Source organism: Salvelinus namaycush, chromosome 25, assembly GCF_016432855.1.
Source record: "Salvelinus namaycush isolate Seneca chromosome 25, SaNama_1.0, whole genome shotgun sequence".
Classification (NCBI taxonomy): domain Eukaryota; kingdom Metazoa; phylum Chordata; class Actinopteri; order Salmoniformes; family Salmonidae; genus Salvelinus; species Salvelinus namaycush.
In genome coordinates this window covers 22,499,397-22,522,879 of record NC_052331.1, presented here as the reverse complement: position 1 = coordinate 22,522,879, position 23,483 = coordinate 22,499,397, and the positions used below count along the sequence as shown (strand labels likewise).

General features: G+C 41.1%; 1 protein-coding gene across 1 annotated transcript; it reads right to left on the bottom strand.

Moving 5' to 3' along the window:
- Positions 1 to 989: 989 nt before the first annotated feature.
- Positions 990 to 22,012, bottom strand: LOC120020361 (kinesin-like protein KIF2C). Its single transcript, XM_038963957.1, has 21 exons — positions 21,729 to 22,012; positions 20,807 to 20,901; positions 20,446 to 20,529; positions 20,278 to 20,326; positions 15,243 to 15,371; positions 14,908 to 15,000; positions 14,590 to 14,690; positions 10,849 to 10,944; positions 10,699 to 10,753; positions 10,430 to 10,592; positions 10,162 to 10,252; positions 10,015 to 10,078; positions 9,675 to 9,766; positions 9,336 to 9,478; positions 8,746 to 8,950; positions 7,565 to 7,675; positions 5,327 to 5,394; positions 5,144 to 5,237; positions 4,130 to 4,213; positions 1,505 to 1,598; positions 990 to 1,373 (listed from the first exon to the last, which is right to left on the bottom strand). The coding sequence occupies exons 1-21, from the start codon at positions 21,787 to 21,789 to the stop codon at positions 1,297 to 1,299; spliced, it is 2,049 nt and encodes a 682-aa protein (XP_038819885.1). The 5' UTR covers positions 21,790 to 22,012; the 3' UTR covers positions 990 to 1,296.
- Between the last annotated feature and the right edge of the window lie 1,471 nt (positions 22,013 to 23,483).

Genomic DNA, 23,483 nt, shown 5'->3' with positions numbered 1-23,483 from the left:
TTTATAAAACCGACTACACTTATCACTATAGGAAAGTACCAATCACACTGTTGGGAGTGCTGTTTCTGATCTCTATTTTATAGTAAAAAGGGAGCTGCCAAATGACCGAGGCAAGCAGGTGAAAAGGGCGCAAAGAAATGGGAAATTTAATTCTGAAACTAGTGTAGTGTTGCAACACAACACTAGATGGACATCAAGAATGAGGCTGATAATAGATATGGCCATGAGCCATAGTTGATGTGGTTACGTGCGGTCCGGGTAACAAATTATTTTCTATCAACAAAAAAACAAACCCAAAAAGCAGAGCAGCATGTCATCACAAATAAGGAAAGAATAACCAAAAACCGACGTGCTCTTGTTAACCATTATTGAGATGCCGAGTTCAAAGAAAAAAGTTTACGTTTGTGGTATACAAGGCCATTGGAAAGTGTTTCGCATTGCGCTTGCCTGTGAAAATGAGCAGACAGACTGCTGGTTGGGGGAGGGTTGGTTGGGAGAAGGGAGGAGAATACCACCCAGTGAGATGGGGGCTGGGGTTGTGCTCATAGGAAACAGTTGTGCTGACTACAAGGCCTCACACCATGCAGTAGGGCCACCCAGTTGCAGGCAGAATTTGTTTATTTTTATCCTTTGGGGAAAATTGTTCAGTGTGAGCTGTTTATTAGGGCTTTGATTTGTCATGTATCAACTTTTGCTTGCAGGGTGTGTGTATACACAAGATGGACTTGTGTATAGTGGAGGTTTGGGGTCAAGAAGGAGAAAAGGGGCGAAAAGCCCCCGCACTGAGTGCTAGGCAGAGGTGCATGGGTCATCCTCCAGCTGCCTCTTGATGTCATGGGGCTAGAATGCAGCTCGGGGGTAAGCATGTGTACAAACACAGGGAAACATTTAAAATACTTTAACAAAATAAACATTAGAACACAAGCATCAGGCAAATGGTTGGTTGGTAAATGCAACAAAATAACATTACCTTAAGGATGACATATCAATAGAATTCATAAAAAAAACTTTAATCAAATCATTTTAAAAACAGGACAAAATTCCATTTTGTATACAAATACATTGAAAACATGAATTGTTAACATTCTTTCATGGACATCTATGGTATGTAGTGAGAGGCTTTAAATGTTAGAGGTAATGTTTTATTTCTTTTGCTATTAATTAAAGTTAGCAGAAATGAATTTATGTCCAATTGAACCCTTGCACAATAGTAACTGCATGATAAAACATTCACAACTCAATGGTACTTTTAATAGCACCATATTTCCAAGTGAACAAGTCGAGTGGCTGTCCCTCTCAGCAATAACCTGAATTGGGGGTCATCCTTGCCAGTCGCTCGCCATCGATGGCATATTGCAATGCCAGGACTGTGTCTGTCAAGAGTAAACCAAGGCCACAAAGTTAGAACATCTAGAGGGCACACTTGGGATCAACATTGGCTTTAGATATCAGGTTAGGCAAATGGAACTAGAAAAGTAACTGGTTACTCAACACATTCACATACCCAGTAATTTTCTTGCATAGTCCACAATATCTGTCACCCCAGCCTCAATGTCATATGATGGCATCTCCATTGGCTTGAGAAAATCACTGGCCCTCTGGACAACACATAAGAAAAAAGACATATGGAACTTACTCATGCAATACAAAGTCATTTGATGTGTCAAATCTTTGATTATATTTCAATCTAAGCCAAAATTGGTGCAGTTACAGGTTCAGAATGTTTAAAAGCTGCCCACTCAAGAAAAAACTTCAAACTGTAACCAGTGCCTGCAACCTGGTTCAGGTTGTCAGTCAACCTAACAGGGTATTTAAAAACAGCACAGGAATGAAATCATCAACATGTATTGATCACATCTTTACTAATGCTGCAGAAATTAGCTTTAAAGCAGTATCCAAATCCATGGATGTAGTGATCACAACATAGTAGCCATATCTAGGAAAACCAAAGTTCCAAAGGTTGGGCCTAATGTAGCGTATAAGAGGTCATACAATAAGTTTTGTCGTGATTCATATGTAGATGTAAAGAATATTTGCTGGTCTGTGGTGTGTAATGAGAAGCAACCAGACGCTGAACTTGACATTTATGAAATTGCTTATTCCAGTTACTAATAAGCACGCACCCATTAAGAAAATGACTGAAACTGTTAAATCCCCTTGGATTGATGAGGAATTTAAAAAATTGTATGGTTGAGAGGGATGAGGCAAAAGGTATGGCAAATAACTCTGGCAGCCCAACTGATTGGCAAACGTACTGCAAATTAAGAAATCATGTGACTAAATAAAAACTATACTATGAAGCGAAAATAAATTATATAGAAGAATGATAGTAAAAATCTTTGGAGCACCTTAGAAAGACATTTTGGGGAAAAAAGGCAAACTCCATTCCATCATTCATTGAATCAAATGGCTCATTGGTCACAAAACCCACTGGATGAAAAATGACTGAGGATAATAGAGGATGATATTGCCACATCTTCAATTTAAGCCTACTACAAAGTGTTTGCCCGCAGGCCTGGAGGGAAGCAACGGTCATTCCCCTACCCAAGAATAGTAAAGCCCCCTTTACTGGCTCAAATAGCCAACCAATCAGCCTGTTACTAACACTTAGTAAACTTCTGGGAAAAATGGTGTTTGACCAGATATAATGCTATTTCACAGTAAACAAATTGACAGACTTTCAGCACACTTATAGGGAAGGACACGCAACAAGCACAGCACTTACACAAATGACTGATTGGCTTCAGTGCAGCTTTTGACATTATCGATCATAGTCTGCTGCTGGAAAAACATGTGTGTTATGGCTTTACACCCCCTGCTATAATGTGGATAAAGAGTTACTTGTCTAACAGAACACAGAGGGTGTTCTTTAATGGAAGCCTCTCAAACATAATCAGGAATTCTCCAGGGTAGCTGTTTAGGCCTCTTAATGTTCCAATCTTTACTAACGACATGCTTTAAGTAAAGCCAGTGTATCTATGTATGCGGATGACTCAACACTAAACGCGTCAGCTACTACAGCGACTGAAATGACTGCAACACTTAAAGACCTGCAGTTAGTTTCAGAATGGTTAGCAAGGAATAAATTAGTCCTAAATATTTCCAAACTAAAAATCTTGTATTGAATCATGTGGAAATTGAGCAAGTTGAGTTGACTACACTGCTTGGAGTAACCCTGGATTGTAAACTGTCCTGGTCAAAACATATTGATACAACAGTAACTAAGATGGGAAGAAGTCTGTCCATAATAAAGAGCTGCTGTGCCTTCTTAACAACGCTATCAACAAGGCAGGTCCTACAGGCCCTAGTTTTGTAGCACCTGGACTACTGTTCAGTCGTGTGGTCAGGTGCCACAAAGAGGGACTTGGGAAAATTGCAGTTGGCTCAGAACAGGGCAGCACGGCTGGCCCTTAAAAGTTCACGCAGAGTTAACATTAATGGCATGCATGTCAATCTCGCATGGCTCAAAGTGGAAGAGAGATTGACTTCATCACGACTTGTTTTTGTAAGAGGTGTTGACAAGCTGAATGTACCGAGCTGTCTGTTTAAACTACTAGCACACAACTCAGACACCCATGCATACCCCACAACAACGGGGGACTGTGAAGAGACACACACAAAAAGGTACAGACGCATGCATTGTGATATTGTTGCATTAAACATTTTGTATTGTAGATATGTAGTGGTTTAATGTTGTATGATGTACTATTTTAGCTTTTGTTTTATATGTAATGTAAGTGGTTTAATATGTTTGGACCCCAGGAAGAGTAGCTGCTGCCTTGGCAGTAGCTAATGGGGATCCCTAATAAATACAAAATGGAAATTTCACATTCTCAACTTCATATTCATCTGCAGCACAATGTGAAAATGGCGCATTGCTTTTTTTGTCAAAAAAAGATAAGCGTTTCCAATGACAACCATTTAGTAGGCAATACTTACTCTCCATTGGTTAAAATCACGATGCACACCAGTGATGACATTGGAAAAACATCTCTTTTTTTACTACAAACATAGAAATGCACCATTTTCACATACATTGATGTTGGGGTGGTGCTAGAGATGATGAATATGAAGTAGAACAATTGTGTAATTTCCCTTTAAGACGAGGTGAGAAAAAAGACAGGTATACCGTCAACTCCTCATGCACTAACTCCTCCAGCTCAGACACCTGGGAGATGGCCTCATACATGTCGGTCATGGGCACAATGGAGTCCTGCAAACAAGACTGCGAGTTAATATTCTTGAACACATCACTAATGTCCACTTGATACTATGTCAGACTAAAGACCAGGAAGTATCTAGTATCATCTCTTTAAAAAGTACATTTTCTTGTGACAAGCAACTTAATAGGATGTATCTGAAATGGCACCCCACTTCCTAGTCAGGGTCTAAAATTAACAAACGCCACTGCAAAATGCAGGTAAAATTTGGCATTGGTGGGTAAGGTGGTCAGGGCTCCACTGTGTGAGCACTTCACTCGCTTTTGTGAATAAAAACAACATCACATTTATAGTCAAATAAATGCTGCAGTAGCTGTATTCAAAGTATATCTGCAGTTGTGTGTCATAGCTGATCAAATAAAATCGCACAAAGCCAAAATACGAATCCTATAGCCTATCCCACCTCGCACTGCAACACTGCCTGGGGGCCGTGAGCATGTTTAGAGCTGCGCAGAGGCATAAAAGCTGAAAACTTACTTGAAATGAAAGTCTACTGAACTGAGACTTTGTATTGTGTTTCCTGGCTATTTAAAATAGTTTCGTTCACAAGCGAGGTTGTTTTTCAACTGCTAGGGAAGAGAAGACAACGCTGCTCCTAATCAGACAATCTCACAGGCACAAACATGTCTAACCATGGTAACCTCCCAACCTTAAAGGAGCAGGTGAACAGTTGTCTCATCTTTGATATTTTGGTTAAGAGTCACATCACAAAAAATATGAAATGAAAACAATATACAACATTACTTCTTAGTAGTAATACATTTGTTTTAGAAACATTACAAAGCATCCTCGTCCGTTTGTGTTTTGTAGGTGTCATTTTAGTTGCATTTTATTGAGTGGTGAGTCGATGTTTTAAACTACCTGCCAGTGGCTGGTGGACCAAAAAGTACTATTTTATCACAGCCAAGGTATTTTGATCTCACCTCCTCTGAGGAGCTGTTCTCCACTTCCATCTCATCAATCTTCTTGGGAAGATCAGCATCATTCACCCTGGATGTCCCATTCAGTTCCTTTGCTCTATGACAAGGACCAAAATACATAAGAAACATTTACCACTGAAAATCAATAACAAGATACTTACTATCCATTCATGGGTTTGAGTGTACCTGTCTGCATAGCGTAGTGTGTTGAGAGTGTAATCGCATGAGGCCATTCCAGGAGACACCATAGCAATCTGGAACATAAGAAAACATTACAGCCGATATTAAGTTACAGGAACAAAGTGGAAGAGCAATTCAGCGGGTCGGACACGAGTCGTATGTGGCAGGGGCTCCTAACGATCACAGATTACAAAAAGAATGCCAGCCACGTCACGGACACCAACGCCACCCTACCGGATGAGCTAGACACTCTTTTCCCCACGCTTTGAGCACAATGATGACTAAGACGACAAGGAGAGTGCCTGAGGACAACGAGGGCTACATATTTACGGGCTTCACAGAGGATGTCTAAGTCATTCAAACGTGTTAACCCTCGCAAAGCTGCCAGCACAGGCAGCATCCCTATCCGCACCCTCAGAGCATTTACAGACTAGCTGGCTGTTGTGTTTTTGGACATTTTCAATCTCTCTAACTCAGGCCGCTATCCCCACCTGCTTCAAGATGTCCACTATCATCCCCGTGCCCAAGAAAGGGAAAGTAACTGAATGACTAGCGACCCGTAGCACTCACTTCCATCATGAAGTGCTTCAAGAGGCTAGTTAAGACCACGTCACCTCTTCCCTCCCCAATTCGCCAACCACCCGACAGATTCACTGACAATGCAAATGCCATTGCACTGCACACGGCCCTAACCCACCTGGACAAAAGGAATGAATATGTGAGGATTCTGTTCATCGACTACAGCTCGGCATTCAATACCATAGTGCCCTCTTAAGTTTCCCACAAAGCTCACAGCCCTGAGACAGAACTCCTCCCTATGCAACTGGGTCCTGGACTTCCTGACGTGCCACTCCCAGGTGGTGAAGGTAGTCAACATTCTCTCTTCGACACTGATCCTTAACACGGGGGTCCCACAAGGTGCAACCTTAGTCCCCTCCTGTACACCCACGACTGAGTGGCCTCACACAGTTCCAACTCCATCAAGTTAGCTGACGACGGCCTCCCGGGTGGCGCAGTGGTCTAGGGCACTGCATCGCAGTGCTAACTGCGCCACCAGAGTCTCTGGGTTCGCGCCCAGGCTCTGTCGCAGCCGGCCGCGACCGGGAGGTCCGTGGGGCGACGCACAATTGGCATAGCGTCGTCCGGGTTAGGGAGGGTTTGGCCGGTAGGGATATCCTTGTCTCATCGCGCTCCAGCGACTCCTGTGGCGGGCCGGGCGCAGTGCGCGCTAACCAAGGGGGCCAGGTACACAGTGTTTCCTCCGACACATTGGTGCGGCTGGCTTCCGGGTTAGAGGCGCGCTGTGTTAAGAAGCAGTGCGGCTTGGTTGGGTTGTGCTTCGGAGGACGCATGGCTTTCAACCTTCGTCTCTCCCGAGCCCGTACGGGAGTTGTAGCGATGAGACAAGATAGTAATTACTAGCGATTGGATACCACGAACATTGGGGAGAAAATGGGATAAAATTTATAAAAAAAAAAAAAAAAATTAGCTGACGACCCGACAGTAGTAGGCCTGATTACCAACAGCGACAACACTGCCTACAGGGAGGATGTGAGTACTCTGACGGCGTGGTGCCAGGTAAACAATATCTACTCAACATCAGAAAAACAAACAGGAGTCGATTGTGGACAAGAGAAACAAGGCTAGGCACGCCCCCTTCCTCATCAATGGAGCCACCATGGAGACTATCAAAAATGTGTACGCCGAGGAACTTGACATCTCCGAGGAGCTGAAATGGTCAAACCACACAGACACCGTGGTGAAGGCAAGACTCGTCAATCTCAGGATGCTGGGGGGAAAAATGTGGCCTGTCTCCATGGGCCCTCGCAGTGTTCTACAGGAGCACCATCGAGAGCATACTGTCGGGCTGCATCACACTGGTACGGCAACTCCACCGGCGCGGACTGCAAGGTGCTACAGAGGATAGTATGCTCAACCGAACGCACCCTTGGGTGCACACTGCCTACCCTCCAGGACACCTGCAACGCCATGGGGGGGGGGGGCAAAAAGATCATCAGGGACCCCAGCCACGGCCTGTTCCCATCACTTAGATGTGGACAGTATAGGAGCATCATGGCAAAAAGTGTAAGACTGGCCAATAGCTTGTACCCCCAAATCAGACTGCTGTGAATAAACACCACTAGTCAGCTACCTGCTCCCCATAACCATTAGTAGCTAATAATAAGCCATTTTTCAGATTGTGCCTCTAAAACTAAAGCCCAGAGAGGAGGAGTTAAGCCTTACCATGCATGTCCTGGAGTTCTCTCCGATGAAGGAGTCTCGGAGCACCTGTGTCAGCTTGCTCATCCTGAAGGGTATGTGGTGGCTGTCCATCCCCAAGGAGCGAATACATTCCTACAGGGAGAGGGAGAAAGTAGGGTTTAAACCAGCATTTTGCAAACTAGGGGTCGCGACCCCCCACAAGAGAAACGGAAATTTAAAAAAAATAAAGCTTTGTCCATAGAACCAGGGTTACGTCAGTAACCTCTGGTAGCCACTAGATGCGGTTGTAATAAACAGTGATTTTCTTCCTACAAAATGTGGCTCTATCCTTTGAACAGCTTAAACTACAAAGTATTATGACCCCCACCACTGAAAGACACGACTCTCAGGAACACGTAGAAGTCTGCTTTTTCCTTCCACAATGCCCACAAGCCAAAGGATTCATGAGAACAGAGTGGACAAGACCAGGCACTAAATCAGACAGGGTAAAAAAAAAAAAAAAAAAAAAATCTTTTCTACACATTATTGCCTGACGATCCCAATACCTTTCTGATGCATTTCAGTCACTTCAAACCATACCTCCTTCAGATTGAAATACTGTCAAAAGTACTGTCAGACTGATTTGTAATAGAATAATAGCACCAATTTAAAAAAGTAAACATTGATTACTTTATTTATTATTATACATTCATTGATTGATTGAGATATATATATAAATAAAATGGGGTCGCGGGCCCAAAAAGCTTGGAAACCCCTGGCTTAGAATGAGTGAGGAGCTGCAGCTCACAGCTCTAAACTTAGTTACATTTAGAAAGAAACCCCCTGCAGAATAAGCTGCTCAGTGTATATTCTCAAATAATAATTTTATTTTGAAGTCACAAGATATTGTTACATTGATAATCTTGACATTGCCTACACATTTATGAGGGCTTTTGCTGTATATACAGGTGGTATGCATGTGGTTCATACCTGCTATATGATCATGGTCATATTCACTAGGCACAAAACAGAAGAAAACAGACTGCAACAGAGGGACTAACTGAACATGTCCAATTAGAAACACCTGCTCCCATTTTCTGATGCAAAACATTTTGCTACGGTGTGTACACAAATGAATACATCAGGTAAAAGGATTTCTAAAGAGTGAAAAATAGAAGAACAGTGGGCTAGTAGTTGTAGTAGTAGACAGTAGATGTATTCACCTTCAGAGCCAGCAGGCTGCGGTTGATCTCGGCCGTCTCTACCAGGGTCTGTCTGTCGTTGCTGCTGACGTCTGTGCCCCTCTCGTTCCCCGCCAGGTCCACCAGGGAGAACTTCCCGTGCAGCTGGTTTCTCCTCCGCAGGATCACCTGCAGGATGGCGTGGGAGCGAGACGAGTTGGCGTTGGCGGACGTCTGGCCGGACGTCCTGAGAAAGATGCAGCAAATCATCGTCACAAATAAATCACTACACACTTACTTTAGTTGCTAACACATTAAAATAAGTTGCATCCTGAAGGACTCTATAGGGCTTTAGTATGCTAAAGTTAGATGAGATATTCATATTTGTCAAAATACAAAACAGGAACGGAAGACAACACACATGCTAGACAGAGCGAGGGAAAACCAGGGGTCTGTTCAGGAGGGCGCAATGTTCCAGAACATTCAGGTGGAAATGTGTAGTGTTGACAAGATATGATTGTGCGTCAAGAAGAATAGGGAATCCTGTCAGCTCTATTCATTCCATGTATATCTAACATTTTGAATGTTTCACCTCACTGAACATACTCCGGGTGGAGTCAAAACATATGTACCTGCATGCACTGCCCATCTCAATCATCTTGATGACGTCTTCCGCACACGACACGTACATCTCCTGCAGGCCGACCACCTGGACCTGTTGTTTCTCATCCTCTAGCACTCGCAGCTTGGCCTTCTTGTTCAGCAGATCAAACACCTGCATATGGGAAGCCAAGTGTGTTAGTAGTGCTCTGGTCAAAAGTAGTTCACTATATGGGTTGCCATTTGGGACACAGCCTTAGTCATATCTAAAATGAGTCTAAACATTTGTTCCAATTATGATGGATTCTCCACCAACAACAAAACCAAATCCCCAAGCTGCTTGAGGAGTACTACGAGCGCTTCCTTCTCACCTTGCCATTGTAGATCTCAAAAAAGGTCACATAGGGGCACAGGTCCTGACTGGAATATCTCCTCTGCTTCAGAAGGGTGAACACATCCTGAGCTAAACAACAAGTAAGAGGAACAAGGAGTTACAAGACACTGAAAGACATCATGGAAGTATGGCCTAAGTAAAGGTCATGTATAACATTTACGTACACAAAAAAAACATCTAAAATGTGAAGTGGAAAGATCTATTCTTTAGTAGTGACCTCAGAAATATCTATCAAAATATTTCCAGAAAACAATCAAAAAGGATAACTAAGCCAATATTGTAATGTTGATGCTGATAGAAAGTAGTCAATCATTTACCTGCCAAGGCATAGATCCCTTTGGAACTGTTCTGGCTCTTCCCTGAAAAGTCTCCTCCCATTGTCTGAATAGGGTAAAAGATGGGCACAAATTTTACATGAGAAAAAATTGCTAGTGTCAACCTGACAGGTAAAGGGAAAGACTTACGTGAGTTTTACCACTTCCAGTTTGGCCGTAAGCAAAACAAGTTGCCATTCCTCCGTCGAAGATGGTCTGGACAAGAGGCTTGGCGGTAAACCTATCATTAAGAAATACAAGTATGTGATTGTCTTGCAAAAACAAGTAATGTTGATACACCCAAAAAACTTCATAACGAGAACATACATGCAAACGGTATTTGAACAGAACGTTTTGAAATCGGCAAATAATTGTAAAATAAACTGAACATAATATTGTTTAGAAAACAAATTAATACCTGTACACTAAGTCATTGGTGGATGACTCGTCAAAGGAGTAGTCAAAATGGAAGACCTGGTTGTCCAGGTATTTGGTCAGGTCCACTTTCTGCTTGGGTTCATGAACAAGCAGCGTTCCATTACCAGGGATAGTCACCACATCAATTTCTTTCTTGGTCACCTCTAAGACAATCACACATAGAAACTCAACATTAGAATGGACCAAAGATGCAGCGTGATGATACAAGGAGTGAGTTAAAACGTACTTATTTCAGACAATTAAGCATACCTTTATTGTTGAGAGGACGCTTGCGAACACACACACAAATTCTATGAGCTTCAACCTGTTGACCAAAAATAATAATTTAAGATACATTCTCTAATATAAGCAATAATTATAAATGACCTTCCACATTTCAACACCTGTTCTTCATCTTACCGTATCCGATGGAGATAAAGGAAATACTTCCAAGGTCTCTCTGAAGTCTTCAATCATCTGGTAAAACTGCTTGTTCGGTCGGTTTGTGTCTCCAAACTACAGGAAGCAGAACTACATGTTTAAGAAAAGTGATAAACTGGTGTGTCTGTAGTATTTAAAAATATTTTAGTAAATGCTTTCACTAGTTTAAAACCGATGTGGAAAACTGATGTCAAAGCTGACGTGCATACCTATTTAATGTAGGCATATGACGTAATGACACCACGTAAAATTTTGCGCAACACAGCTTTCCTAACCTAGCCCACAATGTCTGATGTGTGCATCGAGCAGCCAACAAGTCGAGCAGTCATTTGAAAGAGTAAGAACATTTAAGCGAGACAACTCAAAGGCGAAATCCATTAACCAAGATAATGGAATTCATTGCCCTTGACAATCAACCGTTCTCGGTCATGAGTGATATTGGCTTTCGCGACTGGTCGAGCACCGGTACACACTAGGAGGAGGGAGGTGGTGAGTGTGGTGTCAGGAAAACAACCTCTCGCTCAACATCAAAAAAATTAAAAGGAGATGATCACGGACTTCAGGAAAACGCAGAGCGAGCACCCCCCATCCACATTGAAAGAAAAGCATGGGGAGAAGGTGGAAAGTTAAGTTCCTCAGCATACACATCACAGACAAATTGAAATGGTCCACCCACACACACAGTGTGGTGAAGAAGGCGCAACAGCACCTCTTCAACCTCTGAAGGCTGAAGAAATTTGGCTTGTCACCCAGAACCCTGAAACTTTTATAGATGCACAATCGAGAGCATCCTGTCAGGCTGTATCACCGCCTGGTAATGCAACTGCATTGACTCATATCACATGTATATACTGTATTATATACCATCTATTGCACCTTGCCTATGCCGCTCGGCCATCCATATACATATTTTCATTCACCCCTTTAGATTTGTGTGTATTAGGCAGTTGTTGGGGATTGTTAGATTACCTGTTAGATATTACTGCACTGTCGGAACTAGAAGGACAAGCATTTCGCTACACTCGCATTAACATCTACTAACCATGTGTGTGACAAATAAAAATTGATTAGACTACCAAGTGTGCTATTTTTCCAGATGTTTTCCTACTGGAGTTACACAGTAATAGCGTCACTGCTATTAGCTTCACACCATATGGAACGCCGTTTGGGTCTTTGCGTGTCAAAAAATATACACGTCAAATAACACAGTTCTATTATTGAATGTTGTGTGTTCTGAATTGGCACGTGCAAGCCAAGCGCCACCACTACTATCAGTAGCACTGTCAAAGCTGTACAAAGCCTGCAAACAAGCAAATACCGGCCACGAATGATGTGTTTACAACACTGTGTTGGTAATAAAGCATTATTTGCTCGACTGCAACTTCTGGGGTAGCTAGCTAGCTTTAGCTCGGTACCTAGCTAGCACCAATACAACCAGCCTGAAAACAATGACCAGTAGAAACTGCAGTCATTTTCATTATTCTTAGCAATGATTTAGGAATCCTTGTGAGTAAGTATTAGCTAGGTAGCCACTTGTCTGCCTATTGAAATTGAACTTCAGTTCATGAAAATATATAGCTAGCCAGCTACTTAACCCGATTGCCCAAAGCTAACGTTATAAGCAGCCAGCTAGCTTCACCTGGCTAGTGAGGCTCAACCAGACCGTGTTGTATAGCTAGCCACAATAAGGATTAGGCACAATAGTTTCGTTTGCGGTTTGTCTTCAAAATAAAAAAGTACCTATTTGAAAGTGATGCAGAAGGTTACAATTGGTGGAATCATGCCATATTTAGACTAGATAATGTTAAACAAGGTTTGAATGTGAAGCAATGAAATGGGGTATCAGTCTACTCAGTGACACCCACAGAACACTAATGTGAAGAGTTTACACAAATATTAGCGTTGTAGCTCTTATCGCGAGACTGTGACTGTGTGAAATCACCTCCCCAGTCAGCCTATTGTGTGTATTGACATTCATATTGCACTGTACAGCTTTACCTAAGGATTGGGGATCAATGAAATGAGGTATCAGTCTAGTCCATACCCAATATATTTTTTCCCAACGTACTCCTCTGAGTTATCAGGCTCCAAAACATCCACACAGTATTGTTTTTCCTCTGGAATAGTGTTCAATACACAAAGGTTGACAATAAATGTGGCTCCATTCACAGTTGTTTCAGAGTCCCGCAATAAGAGCTACGACGCTACTGTTCTCTGGGTGTCACGGAGTAGACTGATACCCCAGGTCATTATTACACAATCCATAGGTAAGGATGTACAGTGAAATAAGAATGCCCCCAATGCAATTCAAAAGTATAATACCCCAGTGGGCGGCAGGTAGTCTAGTGGTTAAAGCGTTGTGCCAGTAACCGAATGGTTGCTAGATCGAATCCACGAGCTGACAAGGTAAAGAACTGTCGTGCTGCCCCTGAAAAAGGCAGTTAACCCACTGTTCCTAGGCCGTCATTGTAAATAAGAATTAGTGCTTAACTGACTGGCCTCGTTAAATACATATATATTTTTTTAAATGTCATTGATCCACAATCCATAGGTAAGGCTGTACAGTGAAATAAGTATGCCCCCAATGCAAATCCAAAGTATAATACAACCAGCGTGATTTCAGATTTGTCAAATTAACAATGTGTCTTTTGCTGATTTTATACAACATTCCAACCTCGTTTAGCACGATCTATTCAATTATGGCATAATTATACTATTTGTATTCATTTGCATCACTGTCTCTGACATACTTTTATTTTGAAGGCTAACCGCAAAGTCCACATTGTGGCTAATTCTTATTGTGGGTAGCTTCACATAGATGGGTTTGACCACCATTAATCAAATAAGAAATCTTATAAATTAGGGTTATTTTAGATGATACCTAGCTAGATAGTTAGCTAGCTAACTATCGCTACTGAAACAGATTGTCGTTTTGCTATGTTTGAGGAAGAACATTGTTTGCATCCATGAGCTAGCTAGCTTTCTTTTTTTGACTAGCACTGATGGTGCGCGAGACAACTTTACCAGCATCATAGCATACGTATCGATGAATGATGTGACATGAAATGTGTAATCAATGTGTAATAACCACGTAAAAAAATGTATGAACGTGTTAAATTAGTATGTGATGTGCCGTCATATTCTGGACAAAACATTGTTGGTTGAGAATGTGAGAATGAAACAGCACAGCAAGTATGTGAAAGAAATAGGTCTTGATGATGCTTTACTGGTAATGGGGACATATGTAAATGCCAACAAAATAACTTTTTGGTCAGTGTGGTGTGTGTGTAACCTTTATTTAACTAGGCAAGTCAGTTAATAACAATTTCTTATTTACGGAGGACGCTGGGCCAATTGTGAGCCGCCCTATGGGACTCCCAATCACGGCCGGATGTGATACAGCCTGGATTCGAACCAGGGACTGTAGTGACGCCTCTTGCACTGAGATGCAGTGCTTTAGACCTCTGTGTCCATGTGCGTGTGTGTTAACTATTTAACGGTACTAGAATGCTTAAAAAAGCCGCTAATTTCTTGTTATCTGTTTTTTGGCAAGAAAAATTTCGGATATCGTTAAAAAATGTAATGCCGGTGCATCTCTAATAGAAATGAATTGCAGGAATTGACGGTAAGTTAGCTATAGACCTACTGGGTCTGCATCTTCACGAAAGCTAATTTCCACAGGACAATAGTACCATGTAAACATTATACAATGTCTCATACCTTTCCCTTCTTGGGCACCATGTCAGAACTCTTGACTGCATGGGACAATCTTTTGTTCACTGGTTTGCTCATGTCTGTGGGTACCACGGATCTCCGTTTGTCTGAAAGAGAGAAGATATCAAATGTGATGAATGATGCTCACGAAAATAGCGGGGCATCTCAGAGTCTAGAATCATGTCCCCCAGTCCATTTAATGTCCATTTAATTGTGATCTATAAGGCAAAACTAATCGTAGATCAGCACTCCTCTAAAACTATTTATGAATACATGTCCAGAGCGATAAACAGTGATGTGTGACTCAAAGTTCCTAAAGCTCACTTGAGGTGACTAAGACACTCTTGGTCTCGTTGACTGGTGGCAGGACAACAGTCTGTCTCTGATCGTTCCTCTTCCCCTCTCGGTTGGGCACACCTGGAAAATGAAGCATGTTGAATATCAAGAAGACAGAGGGGGAAAAAATTGAGGGTAATGGAATTCATTATTTGAATGAAAGTAAGAAACATAGCCTGAGCACGAGTCGGTTTGTGTCATGCCAACTCCCTGTCACTCGACAATGACAGCAATGGAGTTGGCAAGAGCACAAACAGATCTGGGGGCAGCATATAAGGGATAGGCAAGAAATCAGAAAGCACAAAATGAGAAGCAACCCCCACCAGAAGCTTTGAGGACAGAGGTTGGATACTCTGAAGACAGGAAATCTTGTTTAGTCTTAGCAGGTTCAGAGACTGGAGCAGGGGCCCGGAACAAGCATGTCTGCCGTATGGACTTTCTAGGAAGTGGAACTGAGTAGAAGAGTACAGTTAGCCTAACACCTTAACCACTACAGTTGAATTAAGTAGTCTTGGTATGATTAATAACTCTTGTTCATCATCCTGATTTTTTTTATTTCACCTTTATTTAACCAGGTAGGCAAGTTGAGAACAAGTTCTCATTTACAATTGCGATCTGGCCAAGATAAAGCAAAGCAGTTCAACACATATAACACTGAGTTACACATGTAGTAAAACAAACATACAGTCAATAATACAGTAGAAAAATAAGTCTATATACAATGTGAGCAAATGAGGTGAGATAAGGGAGGTAAAGGCAAAAAAAAGGCCATGGTGGCGAAGTAAATACAATATAGCAAGTAAAAAACACTGGAATCGTAGATTTGCAGTGGAAGAATGTGCAAAGTAGAGATAGAAATAATGGGGTGGAAAGGAGCAAAATAAATAAATAAATAAATACAGTAGGGGGAGAGGTAGTTGTTTGGGCTAAATTATAGATGGGCTATGTACAGGTGCAGTAATCTGTGAGCTGCTCTGACAGCTGGTGCTTAAAGCTAGTGAGGGAGATAAGTGTTTCCAGTTTCAGAGATTTTTGTAGTTCGTTCCAGTCATTGGCAGCAGAGAACTGGAAGGAGAGGCGGCCAAAGGAAGAATTGGTTTTGGGGGTGACCAGAGAGATATAGACCTGAAGCCAGTGGGTTTGGCGACGAGTATGAAGCGAGGGCCAGCCAACGAGAGCGTACAGGTCGCAGTGGTGGGTAGTATATGGTGCTTTGGTGACAAAACGGTTGGCACTGTGATAGACTGCATCCAATTTATTGAGTAGGGTATTGGAGGCTATTTTGTAAATGACATCGCCGAAGTCGAGGATCGGTAGGATGGTCAGTTTTACTAGGGTATGTTTGGCAGCATGAGTGAAGGATGCTTTGTTGCGAAATAGGAAGCCAATTCTAGATTTAACTTTGGATTGGAGATGTTTGATGTGAGTCTGGAAGGAGAGTTTACAGTCTAACCAGACACCTAGGTATTTGTAGTTGTCCACATATTCTAAGTCAGAACCGTCCAGAGTACTAGGCCAGTAGTGTAAAGTACTTTAAAACTCCTTATGGCTGCAATCCCGTTAACGGGATCGATATGACAACAGCCAGTGAAAGTGCAGGGCGCCAAATTCAAACAGAAATCTCATAATTAAAATTCCTCAAGCATACAAGTATTTCACACCATTTTAAAAAGATACACTTCTTGTTAATCCCACCAGTGTCCGATTTCAAAAAGGCTTTACAGCGAAAGCACCACAAACGATTATGTTAGGTCACCGCAAAATCACAGCCATTTTCCCAGCCAAAGACAGGAGTCACAAAAAGCAGAAATAGAGATAAAATGAATCACTAACCTTTGATGATCTTCATCAGATGACACTCATAGGACTTCATGTTACACAATACAATACAATACACAATACAATACTCATCATAAACTTTGATGAAAGACACATGTTTTACATAGAATTAAAGATAAACTTGTTCTTAATGCAACCACTGTGTCAGATTCCAAAAAAGCTTTACGGCAAAAGCACAATATTCAATAATCTGAGAACAGCGTTCAGCAACAAAAGGAAGCCATACAGTTACCCGCCAAATTGTGGAGTCAACAAAAGTCATAAATAGCATTATAAATCTTCACTTACCTTTGCTGATCTTCGTCGGAATGCACTCCCAGGACTCCCACAAGAAATGTTAGTTTTGTTCGGTAATGTCCATCATTTATGTTCAAATAGCTATTTTTGTTAGCGTGTTTGGTAAACAAATCCAAAGTCACGAAGCGTGTTCACTAAAAGCAGACGAAATGTCAAAAAGTTCTGTAACAGTCAGTAGAAACATGTCAAACGATGTATTGAATCAATCTTTAGGATATTTTTAACATAAATCTTCAATAATGTTCCAAACGGAGAATTCCATTGTCTCCAGAAGTGCGATGGAACAGAGCTCCCTCATGTGAACGCGCATGGTCAGCTCATGGCAGACCTTACTCATTCCCGTCTCCTTCGGCCCCACTTCACAGTAGAAGCATCAGACAAGGTTCTAAAGACTGTTGACATCTAGTGGAAGCCGTAGGAAGTGCAAACTGACCCATTTCCCACGGTGTATTCGATAGGTGATGAGTTGAAAACCTAGAAAACCTCAGATTTCCCACTTCCTGTTTGGATTTTTTTCTCAGGTTTTTGCCTGCCATATGAGTTTTGTTATACTCACAGACATCATTCAAACAGTTTTAGAAACTTCAGAGTGTTTTCTATCCAATACTAATAATAATATGCATATATTAGCAACTGGGACTGAGGAGCAGGCAGTTTACACTGGGCACCTTTCATCCAAGCTACTCAATACTGCCCCTGCAGCCATAAGAAGTTACGGTATCTTTACTTTTACTCAAGTATGACGATTGGGTACTTTTTCCACCACTGCACTAGACACTAAACCATATAAATATCATGATTTCAATGTAGGCCTAGTAAACAGCTGGCCAGTTTCTTTTCCACTACTACTTCTCAATGTGTTCAATTTTAGCTGGACGAATCAGGCATGCCATACGCCATGGTCAAACTCATTCCATGGAGAGCCAAGTGTCCGCGAATTTTCGATCCACCCTTGTACTTGATTGATGAATTAAGGTCACTAATTCCTCTAGTAAGGATCTCCCCTCTGTTGAACAAATTGAGTTTGTGTTACCTTAGATTTTAAACTGTCACGGTCAAAATATATACATTCAATGGTTGTAAAGATGTGGAGAGGTCTGTTCATAAGAAAGAGATGCTCGACTTTGACACCACACTTCAAAAAGCAAGTCCTGCAGGCTCTAGTTGTCTTATCTCGATTATTGTCCAGTCATGTGGTGAAAAGAAAATACCTAGTTAAGCTGCAGCTAGCCCAGAACAGAGTGGCACGTCTTGCTCTTCATTGTAATCAGAAGGCTAATATAAATACTATGCAGGCCAGTCTCCCTTGGTTAAGAGTTGAGGAGTGTGACTGCATCACTTCTTTATATAAGAAACATGTGGAAAATTCAAAATTGTTTACAGTGAACTTATACACAGCTCTGACACACATACATGCCACCAGGGGTCTTTTCAGTCCCCAAATCCAGAACAAATTCAAGAAAGCGTACAGTATTATATAGAGCCATTATTGCATGGAACTCCCATCTCATATTGCTCAAATGAACAGCAAACCTGGTTTAAAAATATATATATCTTTTTTTTTTAAACAAAATACCTCATGGCACAATGCCTCTCCCCTAGATAGTGTGTAGGTATGGATATGTAGACAATGTGTGCCATTTTTAAATGTATGTAGTTCTGTACTTGAGCTGTTCTTGTCTAATAATGTTCTGTATTAAGTCATATTTCATGTGGACACATGTAAGAGTAGCTGCTGCTTTCGCAACAATTAGGATCCTAAAACAACCTCACCTGGTTGTCGAGGTCTTAATTGAAAGGTAAAAACCCGCAGACACTCGGCCCTCTGTGGAATGCATTGAACTAGAAAGAGTGCTAGTACCCTTAACAAAACTGCTTAGGGTCACTTTACTGTACAAATACACGGAGTATACCAAACATCAGGAACACCTTCCTAATATTGAGTTGCACCCCACCTGTTGCCCTCAGAACAGCCTCAATTCATTGGGGCATGGACTCTACAAGGTGTTGAAAGCGTTCCGCAGGGATGCTGTCCCATGTTGACTCCAATGCTTCCCACAGTTGTGTCAAGTTGGCTGGATACCCCTTCGGGTGGTGGACCATTCTTGAAAAACCCAGCAGTGTTGCAGTTCTTGACACAAACTGGTGCGCCTGGCAGCTACTACCATACCCAGTTCAAAGGCACTTAAATCTTTTGTCTTGCCCATTTACCCTCCGAATTGCACACATGTACAATCCATGTGTAAATTATATCAAAGCTTAGAAATCCTTCTTTAACTGTTCTCCTCCCCTTCCTCTACACTGATTGAAGTAGATTTAACAGGTGACATCAATAAGGCATCATAGCTTTCACCTGGTAAGTCTGTCATGGAAAGAGCTGTTCTTAATGTTTTGTATACTCAGTGTATGTCTATATAGTGTCAACCACAGTAGGCTGATATAATATTGAACAAAGACATATTTTGGAACCTATTGTCACAAAATGGAATTCTAGTTGTAAACAGTATGGTATAGGTCTTCTCTGTACATGATTGGTAGCCATTACATACCAAAAAGTTAATCAATTATTTATGTACAGATTACGTACTGTCCCACTACAAGGGCAGTTCCACTCAACACCAAGTGTGTAAATTTATTGTGCACCATTGATTAAAGAGTTATTATGCACCTGAAGATACAGGCCAATATGTGATTGTATCTTCAAATCAAGGTATAACTGAGGAAAACAGCCCTATATGGGATTCCATCTCATAATGCGATTTAGCATATGATTTGTTTAGAGAGGAACATGCATTGCATGCAAACCTGTCTCCTCAGGAGGACCCACTTGAGCAGAACCGTATGAAGGAAATATCCATAATTAACCATCTTACACACACCACTAAAACAGGGGTAGGCAACTAGATTCAGCCGCAGGCTGATTTTTGTCAGGGCGAATGGTGGGGTGCCGGAACATAATTACAGTAATTAGTTCACTGCAAATTGTCCGCAACTAAGCCCAAAAAGATATTTGAAAAGAACAATAATTTCATACCTTTCATACAGACACAATCACGTCTCTTTTTTTATTCATGGGAATACTTGAACAGATTTCATAAATTAACAGATTTTCATAAACTAAACTCATTTTTTGCTGAATTCACAGTATTTTCTACCCCCCCCCCCCCAGAAAAAAAACTTGTTCTAACTAAGCATAATAACTTCTCAAGACAAGTCACTTACGATTGGAAGGAGCAGGGATCCTGGATGAACGGAGACGGCTTTCATATTTCTGGAGAAAATAAAATCACACACGTAAGCAACATTGTTCCTGACTTTAGGACCATCAACTTTCAAATGTAATACACTTTGAACCTCAAGTTCCTAGGCCCACCCCTAGAGTATGCTTACCTTCTCTGGAGGAGCAGGTGTAGTAGCGGATTTCATGTGCTCAAAAAGCTCTTCATTCAGGGACCATAATTCATTCATTTCGAGCTAAAAGACAGGAATAGCAGCAGTATGTCAACAAACATCAGTTTCTTTATAAAAAAATAAAAACTTGCAGCACATAGCATAGCGCTTACATAAATCCAAACGTATTACATGTCACTCAAACTAGTATAAAAGGGGATATTTCACTCAAAGAAACATGTTAGTATTTTGTTCATTAGTCCACTGTTGATATGGTCCCAAAAATGCATCAGTCAAGATTAAAAGCACTTTAAGTTAATTGTTCTCTGTAACATAGACAAGGCACTCTTGAACCACTTACCTCCTTTCCCCTGCATACAGATTTCTCAAACCATTCAACCTTTACAATAGATGTTGTGGAATCAACAGTTTTGACGTTTGCAGGATGCACTCGCCCTATAAAACACATTCAGCCATCAGTCACTTTACACCACCTGTTAGCAAGTTCACACCAATCACTAGCTGACTAAACTCCACCGGGGAAGAAGTTGGTGGAGTTCATTTGAAACTTCCTTCACCGTAGAGTTTAGTCAAAGTGCAATGCCCTGCCTGGACCAACGTTAGCTACTCCACTGTAACGGTAGTCAACCATTTCTACAAAAGGGTAACGTTAGCTAACTAACGTTATACTATTAAAAGAAACAATCAACGGATGACTTCATCATTATCCTATCCAACTAACCTTAGCTAAGTCAACTACTGTACCTAGCTAAATTTACTAAAGTCTTTAGCCATCTTGTTTCTTTGTAACTACAATAGCTAATGTTAACTATTTAAAGTCAGTAGGTAAGGTTACCTGGAATAATGACAGACTAATAGCTAGTTACTGTAAATCAACAACCACACAGGTAACGACGTTAGCTATTCGCAGTTAACGTTGTGTTGAGTAAATTCGGCTAACGCGTTAGCTGTGTTAAACTCATTCCCCTGTACAGTAACTGACTTACACACACACAAAAATAAAGTTAGCTACTGTAGCTAATATAACAAATAACAGCCAAATGCATAACTTACGTTAATGTTTGCTAACTAAGAAGCAAAATCATGTGGGAGGCAAATCTAACTTACTAACGCTAGCTAACCACCTTAACGTAACGTGTATATTTGGTTGTATTGCAGGGCACATTTGAAAAAGAGACCTAGCCAATGTTAGGTCTCAATATGTCTTTCCTAGTCAAATAAAAAGGTAACATTATAATAAAAATGTTAGCTACACAGCTTACCGTCGCTTCTTTGGATGTTGACTGAAAGCCCAACAAGAAGGTTCGCCATAGTTGAATCCATGTTAATTCGTGTAAGCAGTTGACATATGTTGAAAAGTTATCAAACGCCAGTCAACCGCCAAAGATTTGAAAGTCATCTCACGTCAGCGGAAGTAGAAAAAGGCGATGCTCATTGGTCGTGGGCAAGGATGTTTAGTTTTAGGCTTGTTTACCTAATTCGATAATTTGAAAAACAAGCAAACATAAAACTTTAAAAAGACACCCATGTCATATGCACATGAGTAAAATCATATAGGATAACACGCAATAAAGTCTAGGACGTATTTCCTTTGTGGTCCTCTTGTGACAAGATGGCTCGGCAAGATTGGCAACACGGTTGTAACGTAAACGTCGTCATGGCTAGAAGGACTCCAGCTTTTGTCAAATTAATGTCAGATTTGAATTTTCGTAGCAGGTCAGGAGAATTTACGCAGCACTGTCAGGTTAGGATAAATAACATAGCAGGTTGAGATGATTAGATTAAGGTTAGCCAAAATGCAAAAAAACAAAAACTTTTGACTTTAATTTGACCAAAGCTGTATCCCTTCTAGCCATAAAAACAAATAGAAGAAAAACATTTCATTATTGCAGGTGTCGTATCCATTTGAATAAGTATGTGGTAGTCTTTTATTTTGTACCTTTAATAGAAACCATTCACTTGAACTAATGTCGTTTTTGACATATTGCTTGCATTTTCCATTTTAAATATGGGTGTATGATGCAATGACATGCATAACCACAGTGTGGCAGTAGCTAGCTACCACCTTGGAACATCTAGCTGCCGGCCAGCTACATGGCATGTTTTTTTTAACCTCTGAAATGACCAATGAATGTATACAGTGTTATCCGCCACTTCTCACAATGGTGCATTGTGCTCGTTTAGGAAAGTTATATTCAAGGGCTTGTACATAGGTAAGATCCAGTGTTGTATTCGGCGCATGTGACAAATAAAATGTGATTTAATTTGAATCAGTCTTGGAAGATCATGTAATGATTCATCAGCATTCAACATAACATAAAAACACCACCTATTTCTTTTGAGATTTTAGGATGGTTAGCTGAATAGTCCACAAAAAGTATCATCCGCCCAAAACTGCCAAATACTTGTATTAATGTACGGTAGGCTAAACTGTCCGGCGAATGTCCCACAATAACATCCTGTTGTCCTGCATTTTGGTATTTTAAATGTGGTCACCCTAATATATTATGACTCTCAAATCAAATTCAACAATTTGTTACTGTGACTCATTATGTTATTTAGTGTAATCAATGATTTGAGCTTCCACCATTTATTTCGATGCCCAGCCTGCCCCCCAAGATGTTCCTGGGACCTGACTGAGGACATCATTACCTTGATTTGTGTGGATGGAGGATAAGTGACACAATTTTACGGGAAGAGCAATAGTTACTTTATCTGCCATTTAACCCAGCTTGTGGGAAAATACAGTCATTGGACAATTTGGTAAAAAACTGTAACAGTTTGCTCTTTCATTTGTAGGGGGCTTTGAAAAGGCTAAATGAGTCATTCGGTTTTGCATTAGGCCTAAAAAGTGTTTAAACTGATTTGCTAATACAGATTGGCCAGGTTACAGACCATGAAAACATATTTCCCTGAGTTCAACTAATGGATGAAAACCTAATGAGTCTAGATTATAGGTAGATTAGACTCAATCACAACATAGCCTGGCCAGAATAGACATGTGGCGGCCAACAATA

What these genes read in the sequence shown, in the direction of transcription:
- LOC120020361 (XM_038963957.1), bottom strand. Translation starts at nt 21,789, where the DNA reads ATGGATTCAACTATGGCGAACCTTCTTGTTGGGCTTTCAGTCAACATC. An exon ending in TTGAGATCTACAATGGCAAG is followed by an intron (nt 9,479 to 9,674) that starts GTGAGAAGGAAG and finishes TCCCATATGCAG; the next exon opens with GTGTTTGATCTGCTGAACAA. An exon ending in TAGTGCATGAGGAGTTGACG is followed by an intron (nt 1,599 to 4,129) that starts GTATACCTGTCT and finishes TGTGTTGTCCAG; the next exon opens with AGGGCCAGTGATTTTCTCAA.